Genomic DNA, 18,860 nt, shown 5'->3' with positions numbered 1-18,860 from the left:
TGGATACAGTGAATCAGCTCTTCTTTGTGGCTTTGAGTCTGCTAGCTCAACCTCTCAAAAGTATTCAATAAAAACACGTGCTCTACAACCTTCGGAACAGAACTAGTTCATCTGTTGTTCATGTTATAAATAAACCAAAAATGGATGGTCAATTTGAGAGGGTTAATTTGTACCTGCCCGATGATTGTCTGTTAATGATCTTTCAGAAGCTGCAGAACAGAGCAGACCGTAATGCATTTGGCTTGACATGTCATCGTTGGCTCCAGATTCAAAACATTGCTCAGCGATCATTGGCTCTTCAGTTCTCATATGACCCAAATATATACAGGAACTATGTTATTTATCTTCCAAGGCTTTTGACTCGTTTTCCACATCTCAGCTCAATATCTCTAGCAGGGTGCACAGAGCTGCCTGATTCAGCCTTACTAAGGTTACGAGATTTTGGGTCAAACATTAGGTGCCTGTCATTATATTGTTGTTTTGGCATCTCTGAACATGGTCTTGCTCATGTCTCTACAGGATGCCCCCATTTGGTATCTATTACTCTTTACCGTTGTAATATTACAGATATTGGGTTGAGAATACTTGCCAAACATTGCAAAGTTTTGGAGAATATAGATCTATCTTATTGCATGCAAATCTCTGATCGAGGGATCAATGCACTCTCGAGTGAATGCACTAAACTCCATTGTCTGGTGATATCATACTGCAAGGCTGTAAGAGGCATTGGTTTTGCAGGATGTTCATCAACTTTAACTTATTTAGAAGCTGACTCATGTATGCTTACACCAGAGGGATTGTCAGAAGCTGTTAGTGGTGGTGGGCTTGAGTACCTGAACATCTCTAATCCACGAATTTGTGTAGGTGCCGATGGCTTGGCTATGATTGGTGCTGGATCTGCCACAAAGCTTCGGTACTTAAATCTACGGATGTGTCGGTTCGTTAGTGATGACTCAGTGATAGCCATAGCACAAGGATGCCCATTGCTTGAGGAATGGAGTCTTTCTGTTTGCCATGAGGTACGCAATGATGGATGGTCCACAATTGGGTCAAGTTGTAGAAATTTAAAAATCTTGCATGTCGATCGATGCCGAAATCTGTGTGACCAAGGGTTGCACGCTTTGGGAGGTTGTGTCCGTCTCACAGTGTTGTATATGCATGGTTGTCATCGTGTCAGTTACACGGGATTGGAGACATTCAAGATGCTGAGGCAAGATGTGCAGATAAGAAGAGAGGGATGTGTTTCGGTTGGGCCTCCCATCAATAAATTTTTTGCTTATTAAGGTGGCATGCTGGGACTCTTTAGAATCTAGGGAGCATGCATATTTTTACCTTCTACTTGCATGAAATGATTGAACAGGTATATATGCTAATGAATGAGGTCCTAAATCGAAATTATTAATAAAATGGTACTGAATATGAGCCCATTCATAATTCCAATTTGAATGCAAAGTTGATTTGATATATTATCGTTTTGAATATTCCATTCCACAAGTCATGAGCAATTCCAGGATTTTATTCATCATCTGCTGTTTTGCTGAGCTCCAGTAATGCTGCCACTGTAATGCATTTAACATATTCTGCACAGACTATATAAATCATCCAACTGCAATCATGCTTTTACCGAGAGTTATTTTCTAGCATCTTTGATTTTGTTTACCGCACATCATTAGAGTGCAGCTGTACAAATTTATTGCTTTAGATCATGCAAAATCATTGGCAATATGATGTTGAATTGGTTGATTGTCACATGATGGATGGTGGGTTTTGGCTAATGGTCATGGAGCTAGCTTGATTCTTAGCTACCAATAACATCAAATACCCCATTATGTCTGGCAATAGTTACTTCTTTCTTACATCTGCATTTGCCACATAATTTCCTTTTGTGGTTAGTTTAGCCAGTTGGTGTCCAGTGATATTTGAGGAATTTAAAGAATTTGTTCTTAAAACATCATTTAATTAGCTGATTTTTTGAACATCTGCAATTTGAGAATTGTATCTCCTGATTTCAACTGCAAGGTTACACCAGGTTTGTTCAGGAGCTAGTTACATGGAGAAACTATCCAAGTAGAACTGCTCAAAGGGAAGCATTTTTTGTTGATTAGGTATTGTAGATTGATGATGATCTGAGTGGCTTGTGTATGGTCTCTCTGGATAAAATAAATAAGGGAAGTAACTAGTTTAAATTCAGATTATTGGCTTTAATGTGTTCCACTATTAGCCTGCATAATGCATGATTATTCATTAAACCTAAATGAAGAAAATTATCATTTTAAGCCTTGCATGAGCCAACATTCTCAGGGGAACTCTTAGGCAAATATATCAATTGAAAATTTTGAAACTGATATTTGTTTATAAAAGCTAAAATAGGCTTTTGGATAAAAGAAGGCAGAATTATGAAAATAAATAAATTTAACCTATCCTTTGTGTGCATCAACAAGAGATGTATAGGCAAGAAAATCAGAAAATTGGAACAAGTTTGACACTTTTTCTTTTTCACTCACATGGATATTGAAAAAATAAGGCAATTTACTGTAAGCTAAATTTTATAACAATTTCACTGATTTTTTTTTGAAATTATAATATATTTTGTTCTGCCATATTTGTATATTAACAACTTCATATGTTCTCTAGTGCTTTATAGAAACTAAAGAAACTGGTGCTTTGTAGAAATTAAAGAAAACATGCACTTACTTTAGCAGGACTTTCCAGACACCTTTATCTTGACAATTTTCACATTAACCTCCTTTTTCTGTGCCATTTTTTCAGCAACTCTGTTGTTACACTTCAAGTTAAATATGTGGTGGGTGGAGGGCCTATCAAATCTTCCTTAGATATGCTTTTATGTAGTGTTGTTGTTGGAAAATAGTAACATCTCTGGGTACTGCAGTATAGTTATGTCTAGTTTGTACCATTTTGATTCATTGAGTTAACAGTGAATGCTATCAAACAAGATCGACCTTAATAAAATGATTTGTTGGATTATGTACAAAGTATTTTCCATTGATGTAGTTTGAATCTCATCATAGTTAATCATTGTGAAATAATGATGTGTTCTTTGGGAGTATGTTCTTTCTTTTCCTTGTCAACTTCTGACTGTGACTAAAGTGAGGCCTAGTGACATGATGGTGAGTGAGTGTACATGATCCCTAGTGCCAATGTACCCTTGGAGCTTTATTGCAGATCTTAAGAATGCTCTCTCTCCCTCTCTCTCACACACAGACACAGTATCCTTGACTTGAATCTAGCATCATAGTGTATGTTTGCATAGAGAGGATCCTGTAGGAACAGCACAGGATATTGCATGTAGCTTTTGTTCTGGTCAACAAATCTCTACATGAAGTTAATCAGATTCCTCTGGTAACTATATTTTCTTCATCTTCTTCAGCTGGAGAGGGATTAAATTTACTCCTTACTTTCAAGTATAACCATGTCTACTAGATGTTTATTGTACTCAAAATCTCCTCATGACTGAACACACTATGCTTTAACTAACCATTAGAATGTCCCCTCAGATTTGGGAGAATGATCATTGAACAATCAAGGGTTATTAACCACATTTCTAGTCATGGTAGTCTTCACCAATTTGGTAATCTTTTAGCATGACCCCCCAAGAAATAAGGATATTAGGTTAAAACTCACTTGAACTTATTTACCATGAGTAGGATTTGGACCTGAACTGCTGACCAATCTATGCATCTCAGATGTGTTAATCATACTTGTATGTAGGAACCAATTTGCATAGTTTGTAATGTTACAAATAACAATAGTACAAGTTTTTCTATTTTCCAATAGTGTATACACTGGATCATGAAGTCAAACTTGGTTTTGTCCTCAAGTGAATACAGCTACCCCATTTTAGGCTTGTCAGCAACCTAAACCAGAGAATCTATCTGGGTCCTACACCCCAAGTTAGGGACCTTAAATGGAATTATATTTGTATGAGCAAAAGAAACTGACCCACAAGGAATGATAGATGTTGAAAACAGGTGCTGTCCTTAACAAAGAAAAGAAAAAGGTGCCAATCTTTCACCTATCACTCCATTCTTCTTTATCTCCATCATTTTATCAACTTTTCTTCTTGCAATCAGATTCATTCTTGTAAAGTGATGGAAAATAGAAAGAAGAGAAGCTAAACATCATTCATCTTTTGCCAAAAAGGCATTTGATTTCTCTCCAAGATTCAGTTCATATGTCCTGATTGATCCTTACTAACTATAAGAGAGTCAGTCATATGGTATAGTTTGGTAAGGATGATATTTATCGATTCCACAGTCTATTGATTTTTATGGATACTTGAAGCTGGTAAATCTGACAATAAATCTAGCATAAGGCTTGTACCAATTGGTATAAGGCTTATACCACCTGTTACCAAATGATACAAACTTTGTACTTTTTTTTGTTTCTTCAATTTGTTTTTGTTGTGTAGACGTATCAGCACTCGATACACTGGTACAGATCCATATGGTACATACAATTGCTAACCTTAGAATTATGAAGTGGTAACAAACAATCTCAATCATTCCCCAAACACAAAGTATGAAGAAGAAATGAAGATCCAAATGAGGAGTTTGCATACAAGCCATTGAGAGGCAGAGAACAGCAATGCAAGTATCACTACTTGTTACAACACCCCTGTAACATGTAATAAGAGCTATTCTTCTCCAGCCATTACCATCCTACTGAGAGGACTGGGTCCAATCTGTCTCCTCCTCATGGTACTCCTCTTCCTGATGAACTCCATTTGGTTCCTCCTCTTCAGCTGCATCATGGCTTCCTCTTCCACCACAAACCTTCTCATCATCATGTCATCTGTCAATGACTTCCCCCTGAACACTCTCCGGCCTTCACCGGATGTTCTCATGCTTGTGACACTCCTCTCTGGTGGTGCCGCGAAAGGCTTTGATCTCGAATAGCTGTAGCTTCTTCGCGGCAAGACTTCAGCTTGCAACACCTCATTGTAGGAAGAGATTGGAGCACAAAGACAGACTCGAGTGAGCGAAGAAGCCGCCTTCAGAGAGGTGCATTTTCTGAGCCTTGATTTGTTGGAGTTGGCTGTAATCCCTTCAGACTTTGCTGCTGTAGGTTTTACTACGGATTTCCATAGAATTATGACCTCCATCACTCTGCCACACCATGATTTCCTGGAAAGTGAGAAGCCATCGATCAAGATCTTCAAGTATCATGAATAGTTTGAAGGTCAGTATAATTCTAGTGCTGTCACTCAGGTTCAGAGACTATATGATGCAAAACATGCATGCAGGAAAGGAGTGGTAAAGAGTGCAGATTCTTGCTTGCCTTTTTTGTGGGTGCTTCTGCCTTTGCATCAATAGTGAGTGGAGAAACATGGGAGAGTTGGAGGATGAGAGCTTGGAGTTGATCTGTGAACAGAGTGGTGCAATTTGTGCTGCACTTAAACAGATTCTAGAATGGCAATGTGGTCCTTTTCCTTCTTCCTTTCTTTATTGTAGGATGACTGTTCTTGGTTTGGCAGGCCTCCTTAGAATGTGGTAGAAAGAACTATTAGAGGAACAAATATGAACTGCAGAGGAAACAGATGGAGGGTCCTTCACTGTCACAAGGACTACCTGAGGTCCTCAATCTTGTGCAATGATTAGTTTATCTAGTTAGGGTCAAATCTAATGACCCTAAATCATGATTTTGTTGGTGCAACCACAAACACAAAATGATTAAATGGCAGTTTTAAATCATAACCCTGGCCCATCTCAAAAGTGTTCTTGGCTGTTCTTCACTGGAGTTGAAAGGCTCCAATTATGACTCCTTTCTAACTACAATGGGGTTAAGGTTACTGTGTCTCCTACTAACACTTGAAATGCAAAGCATTACCAACACAAGAAAAAATGAGGTGCACCATAAAGTCTTTAGAGTGGGTGGCATCAGGATTTATCTTTTGGTAACCTGAAGCCTGTGAGATTGAGAAGAAGTGGAAAAAGAGAACATGATCACTGCTGAACATGAATGCACTTTAATAATAATATCAACAGCAGGATACTACAGAAGCTGACAAGAATTGTAGTGACATCTTGAAAAGATTTTGGATGACAAAGTTAATAATCGCTAATCCACATATGGAGACATTGACTGATGATATAACTCATTAAAACCAGCAACCACCAACTGTATAAGATACTGAACCACAATACCGAAACAGTTTCCGAGAAAACTTATTTGCATGCATTGGAGGTGCATTCAAGTACTCTGTCATGCCCTTTCGAATTATCACATTCAAGAGGTGTGATCCTGTTTTAAATCAATAATATTAAATTTTCATCAACAATCTAATCCAGGATTCAAACTAACATTTGAGGACGTTAAGAAACATTCAGAGTCAAAATTCACATCCGCATAAAACCTGTATAGTTTATAATCATATATCATATCACTCAAATTTTATGAAAACTCAAACCAATTAACAAAACATTAACTACACTTATAAATCCACAAGTATAAAAATTTATACAATAAAAAACTCTAACCATTTACTATGAATTTTCATATCATCATAAACTAAACATAATATTTCAAAATTTTCAAACGAGAGAGATCTTTTAAAACTTTTACACGATATATCAATTCAAATCTGTCGACAACATTTCATTACATATAAATTACACTTATACAATAATAACGTAACAGCCCACAAGGACTTGCCCACAATCTGAAGGGTTAACCGCTGCAGCAAAATATAGGATACTATATAGAAGAAAGCTCCTCCGCACCTTTACTAACTGAATAATTCATATCCATTTTACATTTAGAATATGTAAACATGGTAATACGAGAGACATACTGGCATCCCTAAAGATAAGATTCCTATGTTGATTACCCACTACCAAAATGATATAGCCTAACCAATTCACAGACTAATGAGGCATCAGTTAACTCTCCTCTTCAAGGCTTCATGGGCCTTAGGCAGTTACTACTGGCCGAGCTGCCGATGTTACAAGGGACATCTCGGACTTGAAGCTTCACCGTCTTCGATCCAATATTATTTGGTACATTGATGCACTCCTGCAGATCAGAGTCATTCACCAACAGAACCCACTCTTCATCATTGTCCATATGCTCGAGCTGGAATGTTCCTGCCAGCAGTTTGAATCTCCTTTCAATTTCCTCAAACAGGTGGTGGCTACCCATGGACAGCAAGAACTTGAATCGAACAGTGTCACCATTGTATGTAGCCTTCACTGTAATCAATGGGCCTATTTGGGAGATCAATGCCTTGCTTTTCTCAAAACTAGGGTGATTCAATGCACGGCCGTTAGATGAATCTGTCATACCGGAAGAAGGATGACTGTGTTCTATGATTCCATCATTACACTCTACTTCCATTGCCATTTGATGCAATGCTACAAAACTAAAGTTTCTTGACATAATCTGACATTCATTGGTCATGAAACTTAAGCCATCTTTGCTACCTTGACAGACTGCTTCTTTTGAATTATATGAACTGTCTGAAGCATCTTTTGAATACGATGGCCAGCTCAACGCACCTTGCATGTTAGCATATGGTAACAGACCTCCATCAGAAGTAAAGTCTCTATGACAGTCATTCGAAGGGATACCAAGTTTATTTGTTTCACATTTTAACATGGCCCCCCTTAGGTTTCTGCCATGGAAAAAACAATCTTGCTCCACCTTCCCAATGGAGTGATTTGTTTCGCTGTGGTGTGAAGAAGAAGCAGGCATAAGATCTTGACCTTTTGGCTCTGAGGATATCAATGGTGGGTTTTCTGGCGGGGAGACGGATGCAACAAGGCACCTAGTAGAAGGATCATATTTTAGTGCTCCATCAACTCCTTGTACAGACCTTATCACTTTCTGGATCTTCTGCAGTGAACGATTGACCTTTTTTATTTTGCGGGATGGCCATCTCAAAATTCCATATTGTCTGCATGCCCTTTTCAATGTTGTCGGACAAACTGCCACAGTTATCACATGTTCAAAGAAATGATCTCCAAGTGAAGAGTTTAAGATCTATAAACTACTGTTTCCAGGTAAAACAACTTTAAGATTACATTATAAAGGAGAACAATACCATTTTTATGTGTCATAATTGTGAAGCCAAGGAACTACTTTTAGACAATAATATCCAAGTTCTAAGGTACAGAAAGAAAGCTCACCACCAATACTGTTTGCAGCATCCTTCAGACTTCCAGAAAAATAACGCTGAAGAACACTGAAGCTAATATTCTTCTCAGCTGTGCTGCGTTTTTTCTCCATATGTTTCATTGAGATGGACTTTAACTGGAAAATAGAAAAGAAATGTAGAATTGGACCATATAGAACAAACAACTTTAATTTGAATAATAATAAGTACCAGTGCAACAAAGTGAATAAGCAAGATTCCATTAGTGTTCTTATTGAGATACTAAAAACACCAAGCATATCCATCAAGTTAACATACATAATATCTGGTTGATATAAACCATTAGCTCAACCTGCAGACTGAACTTTATTTATTATTATTAACCTTTTAGCAGACTGGCTTACTTACTAAGTAGTACGTACTGCACCATTGAGCACCTTACAAAGAGAGTACTCGAATCTTGGCAATCAATCAAGATGATGAAACTGACAATTCAAGTTCCAAAGCAACTATCTTCAAAGCATGACACAAAACAAAGGTCAAAGCTAAGACAAGCACCTGCTCATGATGAGCACCTGCACTTTGTTCATTAGACTCCATATTCTGAACACCAAAATGCATTTCAGCAGTTGTTTCACTATTGCCGTCCATCAATTGAGAGGATTTCATTGAGAAGGCAGTTGATGAGGAACCTAAGGATGCTTCGTTATGATTGCCTACTCTCATGATCTCCGACCCACCTATTTCAGCATCCAGGACAGTTCTCAAGCTCCCATGAATTCTTCGCATGGTACTTGAGAGGTAACTTAACAAGAGTTGTTGCTCTTCACTGCCTCTGCAATTGATTGGCAGAAAGAACTCTACGATGTAATCATCATTTCCAGTGTATGTGCTCTTCAGCCTAAATGCAACTGCAGCACGAAGGTCAAACCTACGGGCATGGTGTGCAAGTGGATATTCACGTATATCATATACTCTTACATCAGGGGAGAAGAATGGATAGTTTGATCGGAGTGCTTTCCCAGCAACACCTTGTCCTTTCTCGAGGTGATGTTCAGCACATGCATGAAGAAAATCCTTCATTTGTCTATCATTAACGTAGCAAGCCAACTTTTGGATGCAGAGGATAGTCCTCCTTGAAGTTGGCTTCATCACCCCTATTTCATCTTTCTCGAATTTGGCTTCGTATATTGCACCATCATCACACCAAATGGGTATCCATGTAATTGCAAGCGGCAACATGTGTGCATGGCAAATAACTCTCGAAACATCATGTATCTCCGAAAATATAGATATCTGACTCTTTGTGAAGCTCTGCAAAATGAACCTTTTTTCGTAAGCATCTTTTAAAAGCTTCATTCCCACTTAATACAAAACATGGTCACTACTCGGTATTCATTAATACCTGTTGATGAGCCTGTGCTTTTATGCTCCTCAAGTTCACAGCCTGCAGAAGGAACAGAATAAAAACAGTAACATAAGGGAAAAAAAATCTAAAACATCTGCTAAAATGTCCATTTTACCTACCCAACAAAGACAAGCATGTTCTCTCACAATGAGTTGTGGTAGCCAACAGATAGTGAGATAAATAGACTTATACAACAAAAAAGTCATAGTTTGAGAATCTGTCTGCCTTTGAGCAAGGATCCAAACAAGTGATCCCTTTCTGTCCCTGTGACCTCTGAGAAACCAAGGGACAATATGCAAACGGAGGAAGCAGTATACTACACTAAATACCCTTAACATGACTTTCATCATTATATATTGGCAAAACAAATCAATTTGATTAATAGAGAAAAATAAGGTCCTATACAGCAGCACTAACCTGCAAAGCCTTGGAAACACTTTCCATCTCTGTATCAAAGTTTGGTTTTTCGATCGTTGTAACAAGCTCAAGTACTGCATGACAGGAACATCCATCAGGATCAAAAATAGGCACCGCGAGCGATCCACGGACATCATGAATGACTGCATAGTCCACTCTCAAGTACTCAAATCTCTTGTAATAGATGACATTTGAGGTCCACTCTGGTCTTCCACTGATAAATACACGCCCAGGAAGCTCCAAAAACAAACCAGGTGCATCCTTGGTAGAAAACGTGAAATGCCTAGAAACTTCACGGTATCCAGCAAGATTTTGGTCGCAGAGAAAGGGCTGTTCGGAGGTGCTTAATACATAATGGTTGCCCTGTCTAATGGGCATCCAGACCTGGGCGAGAATTGCACCACCACATGATGATTCCTTGAGCAAGGACAGTGCTCTAAGCATCCTGTCTGGAAGAGATACCCCTCCGAAAGGTCTAGGAACAGTCGAGTTCCCTTCATTCGATATGTCATCAAAATCAAAGCAACCAATCTTCCTACTTGCAATATCCATCCCAGGGCGATGCGACGGCAGCTCCAACAGCAAATTAGCTTTTTGTGAAGCCATCTTCTCCCCGCAGCTGTAGTAAGTACCAGCTGCAACGCTAGTGTCTCCAGCAATGAGATGATGCGCGGGGGAAGCCCACACACCAGGCGTTTGTTGAACAATCGAAAAGCTCATAGTAAAAATCTGGTCCACAATCGTAGCAGGACTGCAGGATTCAATATAACCATCAAAATTGACGAGCTCCGAGAGGGCAAAAGGATCACAAGGAATCGGGCTCCCACTCCATCCACAATCCGCAGTGGCGAAACCATCCGTACCAGGACCCATATCCATTGAGGTTCCTGCACAAAAGCCGACCTTTAAGCACTCTGTCCCACCAAAGACACCACCACAATCTTTTCCCCCGGAGGGAGCTCGATTCTTCCATTTATAAGATTTCTGCTGGAATTTTCGCAATAGGTTCAAAGATCATAGACCGATTCCCACCCGGAAAAAGGTAAATCCGCAGTACCGAAAAGCTGCAACCGCATCTCTCGCAGCGCGACCGATCCAAAACGCCGCCAGAACCCCAGTTCAGCTCTCGATCCATTTCTCCAGCTAAACAACAAGTCTTCCGATTCAAAAAATGTGAACTTTCCTCCAAATCGCCAGCAAATCAATTCTCCGACCGCCTCGCCTAATCCATCGCAACAGAACAAAGCGACAAACAAGGAGCACAATCATGGACAAAAGAGGATAGGTCGGCGGAAGAGGGTTCCACCGCAACCGACACCCTAGCTCAGACACTTGGAGAGGGAGAGAGAGAGAGAGCAGGAGATTCCCAAGGAGATGGCCTGAGGTGGCAGCAGGATTCCACCTTTCGATCTGATCCCATCAGGAACCTTCGGCTCCGATGACTTATCATAATCCACTGGAAACGCAGCGGCGAAAGAGGGCGCGACCGACACGAAGAGTTCTGCGAGGCGAAAGGCGGCCGGGAAATTGCGGCGGGTATCAATTGAACCCCCACCAAAATTTACTAATTTGCCATTTGAAATTATCTTTTTTTTTTTTTCTTTCAAAAACAATATTCTTTTGGTTTCTTTACTCGTCATTAATCATCTAAAATGTCAAATAATAATAATGATAATTGTCAGAAAATTCTATGGCTTTCCAATAGAAAATGTTTGAAAGATAAATAAGATGATGATGACGATAACAACATTTATTTCTTCTTCTTGTTATTATTATGATTATTGATTGATCCTATCAAATAGTGTTGACCGTTCTTAGGTGATATGAATTAGGATCATATCATGATTACATGTTTCCTATAACAACAGTCTTAACAATGTACTAATACAGGTATAATTAACTTTAATGACCGTTTTATAATCGTTGACTTTGGAGCCAAATCTGACATCGTTGACTTGGAGAGCTGCATGGAATTAATAACACAGAAACAAAGAACATGCCTCCCATTCATCAAGAAATGGAAGTTCCAATGTCCAACAAAGAAAGAAATAATATGAAAGCATTGATGACACGAAGATTTAGACCAAAAACTTGAGAGCTGTGAGATCAATTAAAATCATTACAATTAAAATTATACATAAACACACACACACACACACATTCAGATATATAGATATATGAAACTATTCAATGTTTTACATCACAGGAAGACTTCAACATCTATTAGATTGAATTTAAGATACTAACAAATGCTTATATAACATAAGTTGATATGAGCATTAAAAAACAAAAGTAGCTCAGCTGCTATTTTTTTAAAATATCACTTGCAATGAGAAAAATATGTGTTTCGTATGACTCATTAGTGACAATGGATCAATGATTCTTAATTTTAGGACTCGAATAAGGAGCAACATTACCACTATACCAAAACTCACTCTCAAAAGACCAATGAGAATGTTGAAATGTGTAATGGTATATAAATATTAATCAATGAACAAGAAACGACCTTTTGAAACAACAAACAGCAATGCATCCATGATGATTCCTATGCAAATCCATTTGATTTATAAAGGAGAAACTACTTTCATATTCCATATGAGCAACTGATAGCCGAGACTTCAGAAAGTCAAAACAACCACAAACATGTCCTTTGCCAACAGAATCTCATCTCATTTTACATTCTTTGCAAGCTTTTGATTATCTCTAATGTTACTGAGATCGCGTTCCAGTTTCTTCATTTTTGCTTCTTGTTCCTTAATCACCAGCGTAAGCGATCTCACATCCAAGGCTTCAGACAATTCGCTCAGAGTATGGGACTGCAAAATCATAACAATCAATCTTCAGCATTGTGTTTAATCATAAACAAAGATAAGTTCTTTCACCTCTTTTGTTTTGCAATTATATTCCAATTGGCTGATAAGACAGCAACCAAAATGAAGAAGTCTAATGCAAAAGATACCCATCAGCAAAGAAACAATTTAGGCACGCATTTATATTACTCATTTTGAGTCGACATGAATCAGGTATAATTGCTAGTAAGCAACAAAATAACAATATTGTGAATATTGTCCTCGGCAAGAAGTTTTAAGGGTAGATTTTGGATTAATGAATCACTGATCATCAATAAGAAGTTTTAATCTCTCTCTCTCTCTCTCTCTCTCTCTATATATATATATATATATATATATATATATATATATATATATATATATATATATATTTATTTATTTATATGTATATGTATATATATATACATATACATATACATATATATATATACATATATAAGGTAACAAAATTCCTTGTCGAGTAAGTTTCAACTAACATGAAAGAAGTAACGATCTAAGCATTGTCTCGGAAAAAGGCTCAATGAAATAGATATATTTATGAAGATGCAGACTACCCACACCTGGACAGAAAGACCTTATGAAACTTTACTATTCCCTAGGATTGACTTTAGATCTTTCTTGCATAGCTTAGATGGAAGGCGAAAAAGGCCTCCTTCCGAGAGGGCCCGAGCCTTCAGTGAAATACCACGTTGAAAGAGCTATAATTCTAATATTGTGTTAGGACCTATGGGCCAAGGGATAATCTCAAGTAGACAGTTTCTATGGGGCATAGACCTCCTGAAAGGTAACAGAGGCATGCAAAGGTTTCTTCGTGCCGGACGGAGATTGACCCTCGAGTGCAAAGGCAAAAGGGAGCTTGGCTGCAAGACCCACCCGTTGAGTAAGGATGAAATTCAACCTAAGTGTGTGTGTGTGTATATATATATATAGATACTTTAAAGGGTTCTGTTGGTATCGTTAGTACCAAACGGTTCAAACCATACCGATCCTGTACTAGTCCAATCGGTAACCACTATAGCATTGGACCAAGATTTTAATCCTTGATCATCATTATACCCAAAAGTTATTGAAATTTCCTATATGGACTTCCACATCAGGTCTGTTCTTTATGGATTTATATAGCAAATCATTATTCCAACGTGGTAAGCATATCAGATTATATCCACATGAGAAACATTTGCATAATACAAATTTGTGTGGTGTTGCAAGTTTATAGTAGTTTCTGTGTTTGAATTTTTCTAAATATCTGGACACTTGACATTAATGCATACAAGAATTGCCAAACCATCCACATGATAAACAAGATTTACAATGGAGCTAGATTATATTTGGATTGGTTTTAGAATATAGCACTAAAGGGAAAAAAAAATGTAGTCACTATCGACTTTGAAAAGATGATATGCAAGAAAGAGTGCACGGCTTTGTAGTCACTATCATGTTGGAAAAAGGCTCCACTTGTTCTAATGGTGTGCTGATGCTTGCCTTCTCTGTGAAGCAGCACTTTAAGCTCACAAGAAGATCTTCCCTAACATCAACAAACTTAACATGCCTACATGAATTAACATCTTACCTGGTGTGTAGAAATAATGACTTTCGTCATACAGATTGTTTTCTTCTAATTTTGACAATTTTTCATGATTGCATTTGTAGTTTGTGTATAGCTGCAAACTTTCAAGATCTTCGGTAGGTCCTAGGAAACTTTTTCTTGTTAACACTATTTATTAAATCCTTGCAGTGTGGATTACAGTAACAAAATGCACACAATAATGGCTACCATGGCACAAACACAAAAATAAAAAAGAGGAACATGCTGGGCTAATATATAAAACAAGAATCCAACACTCAGGAAAATGTCCTTATCTAAGAAGAATCCAATGGCACATCAATCCATTCAATATGTCCAATCAAATCCAAAAAAAGAACTGATATTTACAGCACTGCAGTTATCCAAACCAAGGCTTCAATTACCAGTCAAATCAGTACATATCGACCAGTGTTTACTGGATGACATTGTTGGCATCGGTGTGGATATTTAGTTTTTATTTATTTTTTCTGGTGTTACCGAGCGGCACAGGTTGGCATATGCCCAATATACAGCTGTTTAAATGGTCCAAACAGTTATCAAAACTGGTTTTGGACCATGATTTAAGCCCTTGATACAGAAGATTTACTCATCTCTAGTTTGATTGAGAGAACCATCATCAGAAAAAAGGCAAATTCAATATGCTAACAAAAAATGGCTAACCAGAATAAAAAACCAGAAACTCAGAGGGAGTTCCAGAGGTCACCACAGTGTGCTTTATGCATGTTGATCTTTATGTGGCATTGATCTGAATGAGGATATGCATGCACCTATGCATATTACTGGACTTGTTTATTTGAGACAATATTTGGTGAATAACCATATATGAGAAACCATAAATTGCTCTCCAGCATTAAGAAATCCAGAAAACGAAGCACCCATGAACAGGAAATTGTGAACAAGTAAGATAATATCTTAGCATGGTGCCATGGTTGAATCAAAATGTCAAAAACTGAGATCTCACACTAAAGTAATGTGAGGTAACTCGGAAGTAGGTTGGGACATAAGGACATGGAGCGAGGGTAGCAGTAGTTAAGGGCCTAGGAGCAGCAATGGTTTGGCTGTAACACAAGTGTGGAAAGGCACTTCAGTAAGAGAAATTGTAACAGGTAAACAGTGTAAAGGACAACAACAAAGGACCGCTGGTTGATTACGTACAAAATAGATGTAGCTAAGGTTGCAGAAATGGATCACAGAAGAGAGAGGCAATGGAATCACAAGCATAGTCATAAGATTCAGTAATTTTTTGAGAAAATCCACAAATAATTGATGAACTTTTGCATGAACAAGATCTCTTTGTATTATTCTCTTGAGCACTGTTGAAAAACAACATGTCACATAGTTGCAATTACTTAATGTTGGTCGAGTATATGCGCACATGTAAACTGTGAACTAAATAGATCCTTGGTTAGCCATAGAATCTGCAAATTCATAAGTCATCATATATCTATGTATAAGTGTTTTTGTCATATTGTAATTTTCACAAACATGTTTGACAATGCAACTACTAACTGTATGTGACAAAGGAGACACGATAAATATTTGCTTGTGAATATAAAAATAAGCAAGAGAACAGCAATCTGAGAAAAAAATAAACCTTTTCCAAGAGTTGCACACGCTGTCTTAGCTCTTCCACCGAAGCCTCCTGCTTGTGAAGCACTTGAAGAACGTACAGTAGGTGTGACCGTAGACATTCTGAACAGTGCTTCTCAAGATTACACAGTGGGAAAGCAGAATGACAACCAACTTGGTAGAAAGGGCAGTTGACAAGCTTCATGGGGCATATGGTTATGCAATGTCTGTCCATGTCATGCCTCACTATTCTCTCTGAGCACTTTTGCTCGCATGGAATGACCTTAAAAGGGCATTCTGAGTCATGCTTTTCTGCATGAATAGCAGAAAATTTAACCTTGCATCCCTCGTTTGTGCAACCTAATATCCTGAAGCTACATTGGGTTTCATGCTCAGCAAGCTGTTGAGCAGAGTCAAACTTTTTTGAACAGTGGAATGCTCTCTTCAAGTCCACATTCCTGATCAGGATTTCTGCAATGGCTTCCCTCCGATCAATTGACCAGAACACATTTGTCTCCATTTCCTGCACAAAATCATCAAACTTGTCTTCTCGGCTTTCGCTGGACAACCAACCCGAAACACGACTGAACAAGTTCCGTTTTGAACTTGCAAAATCATCAACAAAACCGGATATGATTTCAGTTGGTTCATCAGAAAATTCTTCCACCATATTCGCAATATCATCTCCTTGGCCTACAGCTTCCGTGACATACATTTGACTTCTTTGCTTGAGATAGTCCACCATCTCCTTCCTCGTAACAACAGCAACAGAAGCTGCACTCTTGAACAGACCAGTGGTATTGTCAACACAAGCTGCGGCCAATCCAGGAAGCAGTAATTGTGCTATCTTCCGCACCAACTCCTTGTCACATTGATTGCAATGAAACAACGGCTCACTCTCGTTTACAAATCCACAATCTGATTCTGGGACATCCATCGCACCTTCTAACCAAAGTTTATGAACCAGTACCAATCAGAATCAGTGCAATGACTCCTAAATAGACAAGCTGGCACAAGGAACAACTAGAAAAGCATCAATATCTTCAGATGGTTTTCCATATATTAGCACCGCAAGCAATTCATGTTGCAAGTAGAAAAAAAGGGTGAACCATAGCACAAGCCGGTGACAGGCAACAGCATGCATAATCTGTGGAATAATCATCAATCGATCGCATTCACTCAAACGGAACAAAACAGGGCTTATAATGAGAAGAAAAAAAAAGTGATTTTTTTTAGCCTAATCATTCTACAAAACAAATGAGAAAAGGAAAACTTCAAATGATACGCAAAGCCACGCATCGACAGAACCAAATTACTCAAATCATCAAAACTCTACAACCAATGAGCACATCAACGACAACACGAGCAAGACTTCCTTTCTGATTCTCTAATCGAGGCGAGCACAGTCTTGATTCTTCCAGAATTCGATCACAGAGAGGGAAGGAGGCAAAATCACCTGATTTCTCGCAACCTTTTCTTGACGGATCAAGAATCAACGAGTTTGTTTGGCGGATCCAACTGCTTCACCGCTTCCATTCCGAACGGGGAAGAAGGAAATGGGGTGGCGAAAGCGTACTAAACGCATCCTTTTCCTGCTGGCCGTTGGATACGAGATCTGATCGGGGAGGCGATGGGAATTCAACGGTGATGAAGCCTCCCACCGCAGCAAACCTCTTTGCGGCAGAGCTTACTGTATTATTTTTATTATAATTTCTTTTGGTTATTTGATTATTTTTTAGAGTTTCATAAAACTTAAAATAATGTATATTATCCTTAAAACTTTTGATAAAGCATATATTAATAATTATTAAATATGATTTTAATTGATTAGTTTAACTCAAAATATATGAGAATATGAAACAAATAAAATAGCATTATTATTAATCAGACTCAGAAATAAAACAATATATATATATATATAATTCAAACTAAAATCTTATTATTATTATAGGTCAAAATATCATTTAAAAAATAAAAATGTATAAATATCAATAAAAATGTAGGTTGGTCAATACATTAAATTATTAAACAAGTGGTAAATCTCCATATTTATTTTTTAAAAAATATTTAGGAAAAAAATACTGATATGTACAATAAAATATTATATAATATTAATTAAACATGGAATGAAATAGAGACATGCTGATACAGAAACAGTGCGATCTATAGAGCAATCTATAGTGGTGTGGCGGTGACCGGATGCTACGTTATGTGGGTTGAACTCATCTGCTTGCATGCTTCCTTCGTCCAATCCAAATCCGTCGTCGTCATCGCTATCTACATCCTGATTCTTCCGAGGAGGCAGCCATTAGCTGGGAGCTGCGAACCCGCCACCCTTCATCATCTGCTTGAACTCCTTAAAGTTGACGACGCCGTCACCGTCCACGTCCACCTCGTTGATCATCTTCCGGCAGTCCTCGGCGGTGCGGCCTTGCTTGAGGCCGAGGGAGGCGAGCACGGAGCGCAGCTCCTCCACGGTGATGAACCCGTCGCCGTTGCGGTCGAACACGTTGAAGGCCTCGCGCATGTCCTCCTCCTCGTCCCGCTCGTCCATGATGGTGCGGTAGAGCGTGCCGAACTCCTCCACGTCCACGCAACCGTCGCCGTTGGCGTCGATCCTCTCGATCATGGACGCCAGCTCCGCCTCGGGGACGAGGATCCCCAGGTTCTCCAACGAGTCGGTGAGCTCCGCCTTGGTGATGCGGCCGTCGCCGTTGCGGTCGAACATCTGGAAGACCCGTTTCAGCTCCGACGGGTCCATCGCGGATGCAATGGAGATCCAGATGCAGAGAAGCTGAAGTAGAGAAAGAGAGAGAATGGCGAGAAGAACGCAAGAGGAGGAGGAGGAGGAGGAGGAGGCTGCCGCTGAGGTAAAGGCCAAGAAAGGGAACGCCTCACGAGTATACTTGGCAGGAGTTGGTT

At 38.8% G+C, this 18,860-nt stretch overlaps 5 protein-coding genes across 8 annotated transcripts; 1 reads left to right on the top strand and 4 right to left on the bottom strand.

Annotated features, from left to right (window-relative positions):
* LOC135588482 (F-box/LRR-repeat protein 12-like) lies at positions 1-1,440 on the top strand. The gene is made up of 2 exons (XM_065080625.1): positions 1-1,019; positions 1,147-1,440. Exons 1-2 carry the CDS (start codon positions 141-143, stop codon positions 1,207-1,209), a joined length of 942 nt encoding a protein of 313 aa, XP_064936697.1. The 5' UTR covers positions 1-140; the 3' UTR covers positions 1,210-1,440.
* Positions 1,441-4,455: 3,015 nt separating this feature from the next.
* LOC103995986 (uncharacterized) lies at positions 4,456-5,488 on the bottom strand. Its single transcript, XM_009416765.3, has 2 exons — positions 5,299-5,488; positions 4,456-5,144 (listed from the first exon to the last, which is right to left on the bottom strand). Exons 1-2 carry the CDS (start codon positions 5,346-5,348, stop codon positions 4,655-4,657), a joined length of 540 nt encoding a protein of 179 aa, XP_009415040.2. The 5' UTR covers positions 5,349-5,488; the 3' UTR covers positions 4,456-4,654.
* A 1,102-nt stretch (positions 5,489-6,590) lies between these two features.
* On the bottom strand, positions 6,591-11,455 carry LOC103995987 (protein NLP2). Of its 2 annotated transcripts, none has more exons than XM_009416766.3 (5): positions 9,936-11,455; positions 9,516-9,557; positions 8,669-9,424; positions 8,145-8,268; positions 6,591-7,943 (listed from the first exon to the last, which is right to left on the bottom strand). In XM_009416766.3, the coding sequence occupies exons 1-5, from the start codon at positions 10,812-10,814 to the stop codon at positions 6,913-6,915; spliced, it is 2,832 nt and encodes a 943-aa protein (XP_009415041.2). In that variant the 5' UTR covers positions 10,815-11,455; the 3' UTR covers positions 6,591-6,912. The 2 variants fall into 2 exon arrangements, with proteins under 2 accessions (XP_009415041.2, XP_009415043.2); XM_009416768.3 differs by having other exon boundaries at positions 9,092-9,424.
* A 1,012-nt stretch (positions 11,456-12,467) lies between these two features.
* Positions 12,468-17,766, bottom strand: LOC103995988 (uncharacterized). 3 transcript variants are annotated; one of them, XM_009416769.3, is made up of 3 exons: positions 17,395-17,766; positions 15,964-16,945; positions 12,468-12,751 (listed from the first exon to the last, which is right to left on the bottom strand). In XM_009416769.3, the coding sequence occupies exons 2-3, from the start codon at positions 16,873-16,875 to the stop codon at positions 12,605-12,607; spliced, it is 1,059 nt and encodes a 352-aa protein (XP_009415044.2). In that variant the 5' UTR covers positions 16,876-16,945; positions 17,395-17,766; the 3' UTR covers positions 12,468-12,604. The 3 variants fall into 3 exon arrangements, with proteins under 3 accessions (XP_009415044.2, XP_009415046.2, XP_064936695.1); XM_009416771.3 differs by having other exon boundaries at positions 15,964-16,883; XM_065080623.1 differs by having other exon boundaries at positions 15,964-17,766.
* Positions 17,767-18,027: 261 nt separating this feature from the next.
* On the bottom strand, positions 18,028-18,860 carry LOC103995989 (calmodulin-like protein 3). The gene has a single exon (XM_009416773.3). The coding sequence runs from the start codon at positions 18,697-18,699 to the stop codon at positions 18,247-18,249; it is 453 nt and encodes a 150-aa protein (XP_009415048.1). The 5' UTR covers positions 18,700-18,860; the 3' UTR covers positions 18,028-18,246.

This window comes from Musa acuminata, chromosome BXJ1-8, assembly GCF_036884655.1.
Source record: "Musa acuminata AAA Group cultivar baxijiao chromosome BXJ1-8, Cavendish_Baxijiao_AAA, whole genome shotgun sequence".
NCBI lineage: Eukaryota > Viridiplantae > Streptophyta > Magnoliopsida > Zingiberales > Musaceae > Musa > Musa acuminata.
Note: the sequence above shows the minus strand (reverse complement) of the source record. Positions and strands in the feature narration are given on the sequence as shown.

Bases quoted from the DNA above. Each gene is read 5' to 3' on its own strand.
- LOC135588482 (XM_065080625.1), top strand. From the start codon at position 141: ATGGATGGTCAATTTGAGAGGGTTAATTTGTACCTGCCCGATGATTGT. The intron at 1,020-1,146 runs GTACGCAATGAT...TCCGTCTCACAG, and splicing joins GTCTTTCTGTTTGCCATGAG to TGTTGTATATGCATGGTTGT.
- LOC103995986 (XM_009416765.3), bottom strand. From the start codon at position 5,348: ATGTTTCTCCACTCACTATTGATGCAAAGGCAGAAGCACCCACAAAAA. The intron at 5,145-5,298 runs GCAAGCAAGAAT...CTCACTTTCCAG, and splicing joins CAGAAGCACCCACAAAAAAG to GAAATCATGGTGTGGCAGAG.
- LOC103995987 (XM_009416766.3), bottom strand. From the start codon at position 10,814: ATGGATATGGGTCCTGGTACGGATGGTTTCGCCACTGCGGATTGTGGA. The intron at 8,269-8,668 runs GTGCTTGTCTTA...TCTATTTTCCAG, and splicing joins CAGGTGCTCATCATGAGCAG to TTAAAGTCCATCTCAATGAA. The intron at 7,944-8,144 runs GTGAGCTTTCTT...TAACTGTGGCAG, and splicing joins TGCTGCAAACAGTATTGGTG to TTTGTCCGACAACATTGAAA.
- LOC103995988 (XM_065080623.1), bottom strand. From the start codon at position 16,875: ATGGATGTCCCAGAATCAGATTGTGGATTTGTAAACGAGAGTGAGCCG. The intron at 12,752-15,963 runs GTTTATTTTTTT...ATGATTTTGCAG, and splicing joins GTGTGCAACTCTTGGAAAAG to TCCCATACTCTGAGCGAATT.
- LOC103995989 (XM_009416773.3), bottom strand. From the start codon at position 18,699: ATGGACCCGTCGGAGCTGAAACGGGTCTTCCAGATGTTCGACCGCAAC.